The sequence below is a fragment of the Cajanus cajan genome, chromosome 3 (genome assembly GCF_000230855.2).
Source record: "Cajanus cajan strain Asha chromosome 3, NIPB_CcT2T_4, whole genome shotgun sequence".
Taxonomy (NCBI): Eukaryota; Viridiplantae; Streptophyta; class Magnoliopsida; order Fabales; family Fabaceae; genus Cajanus; species Cajanus cajan.
This window is the reverse complement of record NC_138519.1, coordinates 77,943,866-77,961,986: the sequence shown is the minus strand read 5'-3', so window position 1 is coordinate 77,961,986 and position 18,121 is coordinate 77,943,866. Positions and strand designations below refer to the sequence as shown.

Below are 18,121 nucleotides of genomic sequence, written 5' to 3'. Positions count from 1 at the left end.
TAAGTATAGGTCGTGTGCTTCGACAAGAATGTTCAAAATTTTATCTAAATTTGCTTTTTTAAAATGCGAGTCTAATATTTTTTCGTCATTAAAATCATTTCTTAATGATTTGACATGAATGTTCAAAATTTTATCTAAATTTTTGTTTTTTTAAATGCAAGTCTAATATTTCCGTCATTAAAATCATTTCTTAATGAATAAATTTATTTAAAAATATTCTTAACATCATAGATAAAATTTCTTTAGTACTTTAATTCGATAAGTAAAATTTTGAATTATTAAGTATTATTTGGGAGACCCGTGGCTGGTATATACACACTTCCCCTCCCAACTCTCACTAGAAAAAAAAAAAAATTCTCTCTTCCCCTCTCAAGACTCTCACTTCTCCTTTTCTTCCTCTTGCTTGTGGTGATACTTGGTAGCTGAAGGTGCTGATCAAGCTTAGGAAAGGGCTAGCTGAAGATTTCCTCCTTTCTTCATTCAAGTTTCTCTTCTTCTCCAATCTCCACAGACCCGAAACTCGGATTTTTCTTCAAAATTGAGGTAAGGGAAGTTAGTATTTTGCCTGCGTTTTTGACTGGAAAATGGGTGTAGGAACTCATCTGGCTGCTGGTGATTGATTGTGTTTTGGCTGGGTTGCTGGAAAAATTGGGGTTTTGGGGTTTTATGGTTTGGAGTAAAAATTTGGGATTTCTTTGATCTGTTGTTGCATGCGTATAAAGCTGGAACTTTCGAGCTCCTTGATGAAAATGTGGCATTTTGAACCGTTTGCATGTGAGTTTGCTGTGAAATTTTGCAGGTTTTGGGAATTTTTCGAACTTGGGAGAGTTACTGATGAGTTCGCGCTGGGCGTTGTTCTTCGCGCTGGGCGTTGTTCTTCGCGCCGGGCGCGCGACCACCAGGAGACTCTGTTTAGGCAAGCCCGCCGGGCGCAAGGCTGTGTGCGCTGGGCGAGCTTGTAAATGGGAGTCTTTGGTTGGCCCGCGCCGGGCGTGACTCGAGCTGCGCTGGGCGTGATATCAAGAGTAACATGTTTTTTTTTGGGATACTTGGGTCGCGCTAGGCGCACCTTGAACTCGCTGGGCGCGGAGGCTCCTTGGGAGTCTCTGCCAAGAGCACGCCGGGTGCAATTGCGAATTGCGCTGGGCGTGAGACCTTGGTAGGTCTCTGCCTTCCCCACGCTGGGCGCGGGTTAGGCCCCGCTGAGCGCTCGAGATTCCTTGAGTCTCTGCCAGGCAGGCGCTGGGCGCAATTGGGAATTGCGCCAGGCGCGGGAGAGCCTTGGTGCTCTCGGGTTGAGCCGCGCTGGGCGCAACCTCGAGTGCACCGGGCGCGCAAGGAGATGACGATCTATATGATGTTGGCTGTTGAGTTGTGCCGAAATTGTTAATCAATGATGTTATACGCTGAACTAAGTTGAATTTGATGAATATGCTGTGATGACTAGGGGATAAAGCTGAGATAAATATGTTAGCTGTATTAGAGGTGTATTGTTGAGCTGAAATCAATGGATTAATAAGAGAAATTTTATAGTATAGCGGAATTATAGACTATTGAGCTGAATTGTAGAAAATAATAATAGTTGTTGAATTGTCGTGCTGTGTTATCCCGTGCTGTGCTGTGCTGTGCTGTGCTGTGCTGAGTTTGGGTGATATTATAGCCGCTAAGTCGGTGCTGGGGTTAGCCACATTTGTGGTGCTGATTCTAACCGCTAAAGCGGTGCTGTTGTTGCCGCTGCGCGGTGCCGTTATAGCCACTTGAGTGGTGCTGTTGTTGCTGCTTAACAGTGCTGATATTGCCGTATTGCGGTGCTGAAAATGTTGAGTGATGTAAGCTGTACAAGTGTGTGATAATTGTATCTGTGGTTATTCATATTGATATTCATATAATTGTTTGTTGAATTTTAATTTCACTAGCTTACACTTTTGTTGTTTTCCATGCTTTGGGACTGCGATGATCATACCATGTGTGGGAGCAGGGCAGGAATAGGTGGGCGGATTGTGGTGAGTCTCCGGCGGACCTTGCAGCTGTTTTGCTTGTGTGGTTGTTTTGCTTGTGGCTACTTGGGATGGTAGCATTTGGTCGTAAACTTCTTTGGTACACTTTAACTCTAGTCAGACTGGAACTTTGTATATTTATATATTCTAGATCCTATATTTATATACTTGTTCTATCTGTCTGGTGTTTCTAGTGTGCTATGCCGTGTGTAGTGACCAGCCGGATTGTTACATTATTGAGTTTCAACTAATCATTAAATAAATAATAATATTTAATCTAAAAACTTTTAACATATTATTAACTCTCTATCATATATAATTTTATAAAGTATCATTCTCTATCTACTATTTTTATGAATAAAAAAAATACTCCGTAATAAATATGAACTTATATAGGCCACGCTGCATGATTGATGTTTACTAGTGAGGAACCTAGAGTATGAAAATTTGTATAATGTAGTGCTTAGTGGTCCATATGGATTTTGCCATTTTGGGAGTTTCTTTTTTATTTAAAGCCCAAAAGTAATGATACTCGGTTTTCGACCCATGTTTAGGTGATTAGGTCCAGCAATGAGACTTCCCAAAACAAAAGAGGATATCAGCTCATTAAATCTTCATTTTTATTTATTAGTTAAATTACAGGATTGGTTCTTATTTAAAAATTTCAAAGGGGTCTCTAAATTAAATTTTTCTTAATTGGATTTCTTAACTAAAAGTAGATCATTGAAAATAGTTTTTGATGGCTCAAAATCTCCAAAGGAAGAAGACAAATTATGAAAATTTTAAAACTCTTTATACTCAATAAATTTATTCTTAGTACTAATAAATTAAACGCGGGGACAACACATATGAGTTAGATAAAATAAAATCAGGTGTTAAACTTAATAAAATAAATTTTTAATAACCTTTTTTCATAAATAAATTTAAATCAATTTAATTTAAACTGTTATATTATTGGGATAACTATTTGTATATAAAAATTCACATAATATAATCATTTATAGATACATAATCAGATAGTAACTATTTACTTCAAATTTAAATAAAATATCACGTGTGCAAATAAAGTGAAACAATATAATATCAATTAATTTTCTTATATATATTTTTTCTATGAACTTAATCTATTTTATGAAATTGGATGAATTAATTCAATTTAACATTGATAAAAAATTAATGGATATGTCGTTTTACTAAATTTAACTAAGTAAACAACTAAATTCCACTGTTTCAGTGAAGCTTTTTTTGTCATGGCAATACCACTTTGAGTTCATGATATTGTATGCTAGCCAATATCCATGTGATACGAAGTATACTTTACTCCAAACTTCCTAATAAAATTTAAGAGGATATGTTGTTGTTGTTATTATTATTATTATTAATATAATTAATTATTTTTGTTGTTTATTTAATTGATATTATAATAATATAATTGTTCTTGGATTTGATAGTCAAATAATTTCTCAATTATTATATTATGAATAAATTAAATATTTATTTAGTTATTGTTTAATAAATGATTATTTATCTTTAAAGATCATTATACATTGATATCATAGAGAACCTCATAATTGAGAGGTGGACCTTCTATATTTGCAGAATTATTTTTTGATTTCGTCTAATTATTAATAACTTGATTATTTTTAGATAATAGTAGATAGAAACAATACTCGTAAGGAGTCTTATTGAAACTAATAAATATAAGTCTACCTGTCATCTACATCAAAATAAATGAAATTTTTCAAAAAAACTTGCTAGTGAAAGAAATTCACGATTTGATTTTGAGATTTCAGCGAAATAAATATTTCATGATTCAAAAAAAGAAGAAAATAAATAAATAAATAAAAGATAAAGGGAAAAAAAAGTTTAAAAAAAACTCTTATTTATAATTTTACATTAACATTTTTGAAATTTCTGATCAAGAGAAAAAAAATTTCAATAGTATATCTCACATCACATTTAATATTATTTATTTATATTCTAAAATTTATGGGTGGATTCTTGTTGATAGGTGAGAAAAATAATTATTGATTAATTATTCACAATTAATTTTTTGTTTGATTAAATTATTCATAATTAATTTACTTTTTTCAAATACATTTTTATGTAATTTAATTATTTACATTTTTTTTATATTATGTAAATTAAATAACATTTTTTTTGTCCCTTGACGAACATAGAACCTTAGGTGATCACTCCATCATTTTGTGCATAAGGTCACCGCTAGCCTCATCTAAAACATAATAAGTAGCTATTTGGCTTTATTCAATACAAGTGTAATTAAAATATTTGATACATCGGTAAGATTCCAAGGAAAGGGGAAGGAGGTGGATTTTTTTTTTAACTATCACAATTAGACAATAAAATAATATTTCCACAAACTTGTATATATAGAAATATGTCGATGAGACATTTAAGAATTCATCATATTACAAATGAATGTGAACTCCCTTCAATCAGGGAGTTTAACGAAATTTCGTCCTTGTGCAAATTTTACTTAAATGGACTCTGTAAGTGTAAAGTACAACTGATGAATGAACTCCATTAAACGTGGAGCAAAGAGTTTCCATTTACAAAATTAATTTCCCCACTATGGCACTATCCCTTGACCTATTTTGACTTTTGCTTGTCACAGAAATAGTATTTTTAATTTTGATGAAAGTAGATATAGCATGCGTAATTAGAATGTAGCACGTTCCACTCTCAAAATCATGCAGAATGCTACGGCCTAATGTTAGCCATAATAATGATGAACATATATATATAGGCGAAAAATGATAGCAGCCAGCTCCAGGGCCGTGTTGCATGCAAGCTCATTAAGAAGACAAGTGCCTTAGGCCTCAATCTTTGGAATGTCCGATACCACCTTCAAAAATAATTAAATGCCTCCACAAAAAATGGTAAAAGGCCTCATCCTAAAGAATTAGGCCTCCACACTCAATTAATTAATTGATTAATTATCCAAAGAGAGTCTTTATTAAACTTAATATAAAAATATCTTATATAAGTATAAATACTATCATACTCATCCCACCTCATTTATATATAAGTAAAAATTAAATTGATTATAAAAGCAGGAGAAATGATTTTTATACACTAAATTATTTATGATTATAAGAGAGACACGAGTGAAGAAAGAAAATTGAGAAATAAGATGAATAATATGATGATTAATAATATAAAAAAAGTAGAGTTATAGAAAGCATTATATAAGAAATTGTTGTATGGATACTACATCTCCAAAAACAGTATTGCCTTGCTACAGAAGGGAACATCGGCATTCACAATATGTGTTTATAAGGAGATTAAACTAGGATACTAGAGCACCCTACATACATAGTTTTCACTTTTCAGTGATGCAAGGTGTGATTGGAGGGAAGGACTTTTTGGGGGCACTGGTAGCACTTGGCAAATAGTCCGAATGTGTCAACCTGTTTGATGAAATTTGTCATGCTGGCCCACCCTCCAAATCCAAAGCCCACCACCAGAACCCACACCACCACAAATGCATTCACCACATACATCACCGTCCAGTTTGGAATAAAGAAGGGTAATTTCTCCGCTGCATTCTGTTCAAAATACCAAAGTTAGAAATTCAACTTCAAAATGTTATCTTATGTTTTCAAGTGTACATGTCACAATTTATTAGAATTCACCATGAACAGTAAACAGATATGTTAGGAATAGTAGGACTAGTAAGGGGAGTAACGTGTAGGATCACTTAAGAGTGTTAGGTTGGGCTGGTTGGTCCTGGCCCATCTCATTGTTTACATGTGGTTAGAATAGTACCAGCGGTAGTATAGTAACTAAATGACAATTGACAAAGAAACGCCACCAACTTCTTTCGTTTCATAAATTTTCAAATCCTAAATACTGTAACTAGTGGCACTAGGACTTAACACTACCTGGGAGATAAGAAGTCACTTCCAGTTAAATCACAAATTAAGCTGGAATCATATCCTTAAACATGCACACCCAACCACAAGATCAGGTTTCAAGGATTTCCTTGGATGCTTAGATAGATGTGATCACGAAAAATGGACAGTCCGGGATAGGAAATGCAGTCCTGTTCATTGTTTGCTTTTAAATGATTCAATTTAGCTTTTAGGTATAGAAGAAAACAAAAACAAAATTTCAGGTACTATGATGCAATCTTAACAACCTATGATACTAAACGTTAGATAGGGAGAGTAACATTATTAGCAATTGGACACCACGATAAGAATGCCTTTAATGTTTGAGTGTATCAGCATATGTTATGAAACATGGCAGTTAAATGAGACACGTAAGGTAGAAAACTGAAACAAAGATATTAAGGACTTAGTGAACTTGTCCAAAAGAGCTTCAATGAGGAAAAGTTAAGAAGAAAAAATCAAATCAGCTTTTTCATAATATAAATTAGCTTATTTATAAAATAAACTTAGTTTATGGGAGAAGTTTTTTTTTTTTTTTTCCTCTTATTTTTCTTCGAAAATACTTTAGAAAAAATTTATTCAAACAAATTCTAAGATGACATAGAGGCCCTAAGATAAGATAAGATGTGGAGAGAATGGAGCACATATATATATATATATATATATACCTGTCTTGCAGAGGCAGATCTGTAGGTGAGCATATGGGCTGAAGCAGGGATGATGTAAACGGTGAAACTGACCAATAGGGCCCCCACAGCAGAATTAATTGGGCCAAAGAAAGGGAAAATAATAGCCAAAAACCATATTGGTATCACCACAGGTAACCTGGCTAGTGCCCTCAAACATATGCTCTTTGTGTCATGCATTCCTATCACTTTCTCCCACACGAAATACAGTGGCGTACAAGCAAACCCAAATGTGATGAACTGTGATCAGTTACATAGCAATACGCAAAAAATATCAGTTAGTAACAAACAACCTAAATCTACACAGCAATGATTAATACGACTCTTACAGTCAACAAAATTATTATACATGTCAATTATGTGTATAGAAAGTTTACTTATATGTTATTTATTTAATACATTAATGCATATATGGACCTGGTGAATAAGCATAAGGATGACACCAGTGTCACGCCAACCAGAGCGAGGGAGGAGAGAGAAGGCATTGGAGTGATCCAAAAGTTGGTCACCAAAGGCCCAGTAAACGGAAATAGCAGATGGTAGAGTGAGGGTGAACACATAAATTGTTGCATAAAAGTATATATATTTGAACTTCTGGGGCTTCCACATTGCATGCATGATTTCCCTGCAATAGTCAGTCATATCACATGCTCCATATTAGTGTTTTCTGTAAAATCTACAAATGAACCATAGAAATGCCACTGTCAAAATCAGGATTCCTTGTAAGTTTTGTGACGTGTCCAAGTGTAATAGAACTGTTTTGGGCTCTGACTTTGTACCCTATTTTGCTAGTCAATATACAATTTTTATTGAAAATGAATTATACTAAAAGGAAAAAGAAGCTGCGCATTTGAGAATTTCCAAATTAGATCAAGAACTGTAAATTATAAAACAAACAGTAGAGACACACTTTTTGGCTTGATTTATCTAGTTGGTTGGACTATCAAACAAGTCCTGGTGGATAATGCTGGAAAGACGAACAAACATAATTAATGTGTGTATTTATGTTGGAACTTTTGTGTCTCTAGCACCTTTCACTTTAGTCGAATAAATAACTAGGACGTACCATGGGGTAAAATGTTGCTTCCTTGTTCTTTTACATATAGTGAAAGTTTATCATATAGACAAGTTCTTAGGAGGGGAAAAGCAAAATCGGAGCTTCACACTAATAGAAAAAAGTTTCAACTGGGCTTTGAAATTTTTTATTGCTAATGACAGAGTATAACCCAAAGCCAAGACACGATGGTAATGGTTATTCCAAAGAGGCAGATATAGTGTTTGTCTTATTTCCAAGAGTCATTAGAGTGCAGGATAAAGCTGCAATTGAAGAAAGGGACCGTGCAGTGAAATTCTCCAATTATAATTATATTTTCTATGTGTGTCCTAACAATAAAGAACAATATCATGATTGTTTTGTCCAACTCAATAAGCAAAAATATTAAAAAGTGCATACACTGTGACGGCGTGCCCGCCGAAAGTGTAGAGTATGTTGGTTGCGCCTGTGAAATATAAAACCATCTTGTTTGGGGCCGAATGCGTCACATTTTCAACCTATTAAACAAAACCAAATTTAGTGGAAACATTTTCAAAGGAGAAACCCCACCAAAGAAAAAACAAGGTTTAATTATCCTTTTTAAATCTTATAACTTCATCTTAGTTCTTATAATTAAAATATTTTTTTTAGTTCCTAACTTCCTATACAAACAATTTTTTATTTAGGAACCAAAAATAGTATATATAAGAACAAAAATGAAATGTTTTTAATTATAAAAATTAAAAGATAAACTTTATGAAACTATTCTAATCAAAAGGATATTAAACCGAAAACAATAAACAATGTTGCTGTTGGTTTCCTTACCTGGCCATGAACAAGGGCTGCGATGGTCAAATACCAAGCAGTGTAGGTGGTCATGCCAAGGCCAAGGAAGGACCAGATCCTGTAGTTGTGGAATGATGGAATGAACACTGTTGTAGCACAACATGCCCCAAAAATGTAGGTCCAAGTCCTCTTGTCCAAGTGGTCATTTATATAGTATATGTTACTGCACAGTGCATAAAGCAAAGCAATTAAGTAAACAATTAACACACCTACTCTTTCAATTATTTAATCAAATATTAATGCAGGTTGTAATTAAGAGGAAAATTGAGACCTTGCACAAGCTATAAGCTGGATGACAGATCCAAAGAGGAGAAAAGTGCAATTGAAGGCCAATCCAATAGCTTTCCAGTATGGACCCAGCAAGCCTTCCAGCACTTCAAACCACTGCGAAAATTGAAATGAAATTATTCAGAGTAAAAACAGAATGGCGCTATATGTAAAAGGGTGAAAAGTGAAATTAAAAATAAAAAAGAAAAAAGAAGTGTTTCAATTGTTGTCTAGGATGTCTAACCTGAATGACATGGTTTTTGAAGCTGACATTCTCTTTCTCTTTCCGGCTCCTGTACTCAATGTACAGAATGCTAATTAAATAAGCAGTATAACTCCCAAGCAAGCCATAGAAGACTTGGAATATGATTCCTGAAACCATTCCCAGCTGAGAGAATGAGTAAGGCAGAGTCAACAGAACCTGAGCAACCTGCACATCACAAAAACCACAATAAATAAAATAAAAAGGAAAAAACTTATTTTTACTTTCCCCTGCTTCAGAAGAAACCAAAATGGTGTACAAATCTCATCTCATATCTAACTTACTTAAAAGATTAACTTATATGATATTTCATACACATACACACCTGACCAAATGCTTAAAAAAATTGGTTATATACAAATTGTACCACGTTTCTTGATTCATATTGTTACCTGATTTGAGGCACAGCTGAACCAAGCATCATAGGCAGAACCACCATGCCAGAGAATATTTTTCAAGCTAAAATGTGAGGTATCCCCTTTGACTTCCTCTCCCTCCTCATGCTCAATGGTTTGGCTGAGGCTTGACATCATGGCTTCTTCAGCTTGCTTCTGGGGTAGCATTTTTTTTTTCAATCTGTTGAAACACACGCACAAAGAAAGAAACAGAGTTATGAACTAAACTAAACCAAACTTGCAAGAGAAAGAGTTTCTGGTGTTTGAAAGATACCAAATTATGTAAGAAGACAAGACAAGATGAAAGTCAGGCAATGTTGGTTTGAGATGAAAGGGATTGATAATTTATAACTGAAAAGGGAGTTCAAGATGAGGGTAGGTGTAGGTTCCTTGTAACTCCTTCCAAAGCAGCTGGCTTATCTCGTTTTTCCTTCTGAGATGAGGAAAACAACAGAATGGCACCACCTTATGAGGCAGTTCTTGCGGCTTTTTTTACCACTCACTCAGGTAAAGTTTCATAATTACAATCTCCAATTTGCAGAGCCTTAAAGATATACTTTTTCTGCTACCCTTCACTCAGCTTTTAGAGTTTAGGGTCTTAAATGCACGAGGATTTGGCAGAAGCTAGCAACTTGAATGAATGTAGATTACGAAAACCCAGCGAGCAAGAAACAGTTACTATGCTACTTTCTATTATTAAATAATAAGTAACGGGAAAGGAAAAGAGGACGAAGTTAAGAGGATGGTGTGAAATGATGCAGGGTTGGAGTTTGGACTTGGAGAATAGGCAAAAGAAGAAATGTGTTGAATTTGAAGTGTGGTTACATTTGTGACAGTGTTCTTGGTTTCTGTTTATAGTGTGGTTTTGTATTCTCTTTCTCTCTCTTGTTATTATTTGTCTCTCTCTGCTGTGAGATCGATTTGGTTTGGCTGTCACTCAAGACTTTTTAAGATGGTTGATGACTGGTGAGAATGTGGCAGTGGAATAGTAATTTTCGGACATTTTGTGACAGTGACACAACTCATTCGACCATTCCCCAAGGTCGAATACCAACACAAACATGTTTTTAATATATATCCTTGAACATTTATGTACAATTAATTCTTTTCGAAAGTAATAAAAATACTTTATCACAGTCCAAAGTTATTACTATTACATTTATGTACAATTAATTCTTTTCGAAAGCAATAAAAATAGTTTATCACGGTCCAAAGTTATTAGCTTTAAGTAATACTAAGAAATGCATATAAAATTATTTTATATATAATGACATATAAAAAAATATTATTATATATAATATATATATATAAGTATATATTTATTTAATATATATATTATTGTAATTTATCTTATTATATGTAAATTTTGTATTAAAATTTGTAGAAGTATTATTTTTATGAATTTTTTTGCGAAATTTTATCCGCAGGTAATACTTTCGTAGATAATATTTTTGTATATTTTAAAATTCGCAAGAAATTTTCCTGCATATTTTTACAAAAAAAAATTGCAGAAAAGTTTCCTACGAATTTTTTCGCTAGAAATTCTGCAGGACAATGAATTCATTTGAAGCATTTGTTTTCACGCCTCCAACATGTGATACATAATCTTTTAAACTTTAAGATTGTAGATTATAAGTCTAACACTCAATCATACAAATCAACTTGTAAGGTAAGTGTTGCCCCAACTTATATACTCTTTAATTATTTTATTTTCAATCGATGTAGGACTTGATTTTTTTTTAAATATTAAACTTATAAATTTAAATATTTTTTTTATTTTTCCTGCGAATTAAAATTGACAGGAAAATCTACATGAAATGTTACCTGCGAAATTTTTCTACCATTTAGTAAACATTACTTGCGAATTTATTTTTGCAAGAAAATCTGCAATAAACAAAATAAAATTCTTACAATATTTTCTACAAATTTTTACCACGAAAAAAATTTCCATAATCATTAAAATTGTAGCAAAATTTGCAAAAATTTCTTGTAAATTATTTTTCATGAAAAAATTTGTAAGAAATATCTATTAATTAGTTTTTGCAAATAAATTCGTAAAAAAAATTGTGAAATTATTATTGCAAGAAAATTCGCAAAAAAAATTTGCAAATAGTTTTTTGTAGGAAAATTCGCAGGAAAATGATATTTTTCTAATAGTGATAGTTACATATAATTTTAGTGTTAATTTTAAATGAGATTTAACAATATATTTTATGTATCATATAGTTTATACCCACATTTTCAACAATATATCAATATATATTATATTTATTGTGTAGATAAAAGTAATTTTTAGGGACACGTAGTGTCACTATAGAGTGTATGTCATTATATAGTAATTTTCTTGTAGTGTAAGTACTAGATTCGTTTTGTAACTGTCATAGTAATTTCTATAAATAAATTAAAAAAAAGTGTTATTACGATTATATTGAATTACATGTTTCATATTTATATGATATTTCTCTTCACATTTGAATCACTTTCTTTCTTATGACATATTAGTTATTCAATAGAAGTGTAAAAATACAATCTAAGACCTATGAAACGTAAAGTGAAAAAATATTTATAATTCTAATTTGATTCAATAAAATGTTAGAGGTCTACCTTCTATTTTATTTATTCACCAATTTCAAATGCTCACAATATTTTTAACCAGCTACTTGATACAAGTACAAAATTATAACATGACAAAAAATTAAATAAAGAATTAATTATTATTAATTTAAAAATTGACAATTTCAAAACTTGTCAAATTTATGTAGATACTTTAGAATTTCTCTAGAAAAACACATACTCCTTCTAAATTTGTATAAAAGTAAAAAATATTTAAATTTTTTAATAAAATATAAATAAATTTTAATCACAACTTTATTTAATGTTCTCAATTCAAAATTATCTTTATGATAATAAATGAGAACATTGGCCACCATAAATATGGTTAAAAACATTTTAAGTAATGTAAGATACATTTTATGTAAAATTATGAAAATTGAATATATTTAATAAACTTTCTTAATTTGTGTAAAATTAGTTATTTTTTCTTATATATAGTACTAGAAGGAGAATCAAAGATTTTATACAAATTTGGGTGCTTTTTTTTCTCAGTAAATTTAACTTTTAAGTTGGCGGGAAGTTCATAAGTTAACTGATAAAATTAGTTGATAAATTAGTTAGCCAATATAAAATAATATATTTATTTATTTAATAATGAGAATGAGAGAATAACATGTAAAAAAATGATTTCTAATTTGAAAGAGCTAAAAAGATTAATGATGATAAAAAATAAAAAAAAATTATAAATTATAAACTACTTCAATTAGCTTTCTAAAATAAATTTTCATAGTAAATAAACTTATTTTTATTGAAATAACTTATAAGTTAAGGAAAGGAACTTATAAACTCTTTAAATATCTTGTCAGATATACTTTATTTTCATATAGAGTTAGAATTAGAAATATTATTCTATTCTTTAAAATAGGCTGACAGATGAAAAAGATTTATACTTACTAATTATATAAAGAAAATTATTACTTTTGGAAATAATAGTTTATTTTTTTTAGATATAAAAATATATTTTATCCTATTTTAAATTAAAAAATAATTTTAAATTATTTATTAGGATTAATTTAAAAATATTTAGTGAAATTACACATTATTAAATATAAATGATTGTATATGTGTATACGGGGATAAATTAATTTTAGTTGATCATTAAAATGTTAAAATAAAACACTTTATACATTATTTACATTTATTTTTTAATTAAATACCTCTTTTGCTCCCTTATAATATTTTTTTGTTTCAATTTAGTCTCACTTTAATTTTAGGTCTCAATTTGGTCTCCAATAATTTAAATTATTGAAATTTGAGACTTCCGTCTAAATGATTTAAACGGAGTTAACTGGTGGCCACATGGATGCCAGGTGGATGCCACGTAGATGGATCCCAAAATACTTGAATACACCTGGAACCAGAACGGCCCGTTCTGAAACCAGAAAGGCCCGTTCTGGTTACACTATTAGTGTGTAAATTTTGTACATGGAACGGGTCGTTCCAGATGCAACATTTACACACCAACAGTGTAACTAGAATGGGTCGTTCTGGTTTCAGAACGGGTCGTTCTGGTTCCAGAATTTCGTGCAAAAAAAAAATACAAAGCATTTCATACACTAGATTTGGTAATATCGTTAATGGGGATTGATAACTTCAATTGCTAAACATTTGGGCTATACAGTGTATCATTAAGGACGATGCAATGTATCACTAAGGACAATGGTAACAAGTTTTATTTCATTGTTAGTCAAACTAGAGTGAACCACTTACTACCAAATTGACACTATACAGTCAAGGATGAAACGAAATGGTGTTTTCCCTTGAAGTCATTGACGATGTAACCCAAAAATAACAACCTGTTCTTGAGGAGGTACAACCTGAATTTTTGTGGTTTAGGGTTTCCCTTCAACGTTACCCAGATGATTTCCTTTCTCAATAATTTCTTTGAACTTTTTTAGTACATGTTATGTTCTAAATTTTTGTTTTCAGTTTCTGAACCATGTTTTTGTCTTTGAATTTGTGATATATTATAAAATTGTATTTTTAATTTTTGAATCACATTGCGACATTTTAGTCAAGATTTTGAACTGGATAAGTTCAAATCAAATAAAGATTTTGGAAGGTCTTATCTTATTTGATTTTTTTTATAGTTTTATTCATAAATGAATATTAATTTATTGTATTTTTTATTTATTATATTTTTATTAATATAGATATATAAAAAATACAATAAAAAGCATGAAGTTGGCGTTCTGGAACGGGCCGTTCTGAATTCAGAACGGCCCGTTCTAACAGCAGAACGACCCGTTATGGATTCAGAACGGCCCGTTCTGCTGCACTCATGTTGTGAAATTTGCATTTGGAACGGTCCGTTCCAGTTACAAAATTAACACATAACATGTGCATGCAGAACAGACCGTTCTGGTTCTAGGTGTATTCATGACATTTGGCATCCACCTATGCATCTACGTGACATCCACCTGACATCCACTTCAGCAGGAGTTAACCTCGTTTAAATCATTTGGACGGAAATTCCAAATTATAATGATTTAAATTATTGGGGACCAAATTGAGACCTAAAATTAAAATGGAACTAAATTAAAACAAAAAAATATTATCAGGAAGCAAAAGATGTATTTAACCTAAAGAAAAGACTGATATAACATAATATAATTGTTATAGTCTATTTGAATGAAGTTAAGTCCTAAATAATTTAAAGACTAATTTAAGAATTTAAGATACTCACTTGCATGTGCACATAGTTTCTTACTATTTTCGACGATGGATATGTAGGTAACATTACAATAGTTTTCTTACTATTTTCAACGATGTGTCAGTTATTATTAGGATGGCAATGGGCGAGTAAAAGTTTCAATATTTATGGAGTAACTCGATCTCTACATTCCCTACTCTTACTCCATGTATAAATAGTTGTTTATACAAAGTACTTATATGGCAACTTAAAATACAAATAATTGTTAAAATCAAAAAAGAAAAAGTAAATGCTAAATTTTGCAATGTTCTTATTTAATATTTACTAATATTTCATATGGTAACAAACAATTATATACGTGGCAAAACTAAATACAAAGTCGCATACTGAACAATCTCTATATATCTAGATTGAAACTAGTAAGAGTAGTTTTCATTTTTTTTTCTTTAACATAATTTTGCCTTCAAACGTATGTTCCCATATTCGCAAAGTAGAAAAACATAAATCACTTCAAATATTTAATATTATCAATGTTCTTATTATAATGAACAATTATACATGCAACAAAAATGAACAAGTACTATCTTGATCAAACAATCTCTTTATATATCAAGCATGAAGCAGGTGAGAGTAACTTTCTTCACATGTTTTCTTTAACGTAATTTTAGCTTCAAAACTTATGCACCTTAAGTGAATCCAAACACATAATGCACAACGTAAACCACTTCAAATGCTTAATATTTTTAATTTCTTGCTTCAAAAAAAAAATATTTTTAATTTCTTTTTGTAATGAAGAATTAATTATACACACAAGATAAATGGGCAGAAACAATCTCTTTATTGAAATTAATTATTTTGAAGAAAATTACCTTTGACAAAACCGGTTGCTTGGAAAAGGATTTGGTGAACTACTACTCATTTGTCAGTCAAAAAGAAAGTTGCATTCGAACTTTTGCGGTTGATCTCTATCAATAATATTATCCCCATTAGATTTCCTTATCAACAAACTAAATTGACATGCTTAGTGGGTGTGGGTGGACCTCCCTTTTCCATTCATTAGGCTTAACTTTTCCATAATTCCCTCCTAATCTCTTTTTCTGTTAATCTTTCTTTAATTAGATAATTAATTTGCATGGCTACTCAACACATTGTTTTTTTTTTTTTTTACATAATTGAGCATTATCCTATTCTTATTTTCTGTTGAGCCTATCAAAACCAGCCAACGGAGGACAATTTTGTGAGTCTCGCTAAGCCTAAGCATTTGGAAGTTTACATCATAATTATACTACTATTCGATGCTTAAAAGGTTTCGTTCTTACTTTTCTTTCTTTCTATTTGTAAAAGTAAATAAAGATCAAAACTAAACTACTGTACAAGGGGAGGTTTACATCATCCACAAATGTGTGGTGGGTGAATTATGAACAATTATACATCCACTTCTTTGAATACTTGATCTCTTATCAGTGACAATTATTAGTATAGGTTAGGTACATATAATGCATTTGGAAGGTAAAAAAACTTCAACCTTGTCAACAGTAGTTTCCGCAAAGTTCGCAGCTATCAAGATACAAGACAATCCCACTTCTACACATGTTTGGTATGTTTGGCACCCATTCAAATCAATTAACACGCAACTTTTAGCAATTTTCTATTTTTTCTTTTGCCCCTTAATCGGCCACTTATTTTATCGTATCTTATCTTTTATATATATATATATATATATATATATATATATATATATATATATATATATGAGAGTGGTTATAATAATATCGGTATAATTTTTACTAAGTATTACATCATTCAATAACTTTATATTAAATGTTATATCTCTTAGATTATATATACAAAATTTTATATTAATTCAAAATGATTTGATATTTCATTCTTCTATAACAAAATTGACATAATATATTTATTTTAAAATATATTAAAATATAAACACTTTGATTCCCTTCAAATTGTTGCTCAATTTTAACAAAATTTGATATATACATATAAAGTAATATGAACTTTCAATCTAACGGTTAGATTTAAAAAATTCACAATTAATATAAAATTATTAAGCTGTGTAATACTTGGTAAAAGTTACACCGATGTTATTATAACACTCCTCTATATAATTTTTATTAAGTATTATACCGTTCAATAATTTTATATTAAATGTGAATTTCATAAATTCAACCGGTGTAACTTTTATTAAGTTATTGAACAATTAAATTTATGAAATTCACATTTAATATAAAATTATTAAACGATGTAATAATTAATAAAAATTATACTAATATGAACCTCCTTTCTCTATATATATAATTCGGATTAGGTCCATGTAATATTAATATCCCAAATAAGTTCAAGCCGAAAAAGATGATTAGAAATAGTAAATTCTTGGAAAACCTCACAGAAAAAAATATATTAATTATTGAATTTGAAATGCCAATGTAAAGGTTGGATTTATTTGACTTTTCTCATCTTTTAAAGTTTCATTTTGAAATTTATCCCTTAAAAACATTTGTGTCGTGCAAACTTTACTTTTTATGGCTAAACCTATGTATCTTTCCCCCACCTTTCCGTCTTTGGAGTCAACTTTATTAGCATCAGAAACAAGCATCCTCGGACATACTTATGGCCATTAGTCCCCACAATTAATTTTATTTAATGGTTCAATCGTGATTCGTACACCATACATAATTGGATAGAAAAGCTATACAATCTTCATTTATAAAACTTATACGTGTAGTATGATATATTAATTCTACATATTTAAATGGTCGCACCCTACAATGGCTAAACATGAAAACTTGCAATGTGATATAATTATGGGTGTAGGACCAAGAATAATGAATGTTGAGCACGGAACATCTATTGAGTATGTTCATCCTCAATTCCAAAGTCACTTAGCATTCTCTAAAGTTCTCGATCCCCATTTCCTAGTTATGATTAGAGCAATGGTGAGTGCAGCTATATGAATGCCAGGGCAACAATATGATTGGTTCATGCCAACGATAAACATTTGAAACACACTTTTTGATACATTCTTTAATTGAAGTACATTTTTTTTAATTAGTCAAAATTTATTAAAAATGTAAAAATTGATGAGTCTCACATTATATTTAATGATCTTATCCTTCCAAATTTTGTAATTTTTAATGAATTATGGCGAATAATATATATATATATATATATATATATATATATTTTTAAAGTTGCATGCTAAAATGTGTTGATAATACTGTTTCATGATAGAAACTTGAAAGTAACAAAATGACTTGGGCTTCGTATTTATTATTCATCTATGTATAGGATAGGCTAGGTGGCTAAGTTATGCAAACTTTATCTCTTTCATCATGTTTGGCATTGGCTATCATTTTTATTGCAGTAGCATGACTGCCAAGTAATCACTGCTTTACTGATTTGGATTCCCTTCTTTCTTTTCAAGCTACTTATGTGAACTC

At 30.9% G+C, this 18,121-nt stretch overlaps 1 protein-coding gene across 1 annotated transcript; it reads right to left on the bottom strand.

Moving 5' to 3' along the window:
- Positions 1-5,147: 5,147 nt before the first annotated feature.
- Positions 5,148-10,404, bottom strand: LOC109796160 (auxin transporter-like protein 1). The gene is made up of 9 exons (XM_020355823.3): positions 9,675-10,404; positions 9,398-9,581; positions 8,988-9,173; positions 8,748-8,860; positions 8,456-8,639; positions 8,051-8,148; positions 7,015-7,222; positions 6,580-6,837; positions 5,148-5,566 (listed from the first exon to the last, which is right to left on the bottom strand). The coding sequence occupies exons 2-9, from the start codon at positions 9,566-9,568 to the stop codon at positions 5,348-5,350; spliced, it is 1,437 nt and encodes a 478-aa protein (XP_020211412.1). The 5' UTR covers positions 9,569-9,581; positions 9,675-10,404; the 3' UTR covers positions 5,148-5,347.
- Positions 10,405-18,121: the final 7,717 nt, after the last annotated feature.

Coding starts and splice junctions, on each gene's coding strand:
- LOC109796160 (XM_020355823.3), bottom strand. CDS start 9,568: ATGCTACCCCAGAAGCAAGCTGAAGAAGCCATGATGTCAAGCCTCAGC. Junction 8,640..8,747: donor CAGCTTATAGCTTGTGCAAG/GTCTCAATTTTC, acceptor TGCACTGTGCAG/TAACATATACTATATAAATG. Junction 8,149..8,455: donor CAGCCCTTGTTCATGGCCAG/GTAAGGAAACCA, acceptor TTTGTTTAATAG/GTTGAAAATGTGACGCATTC.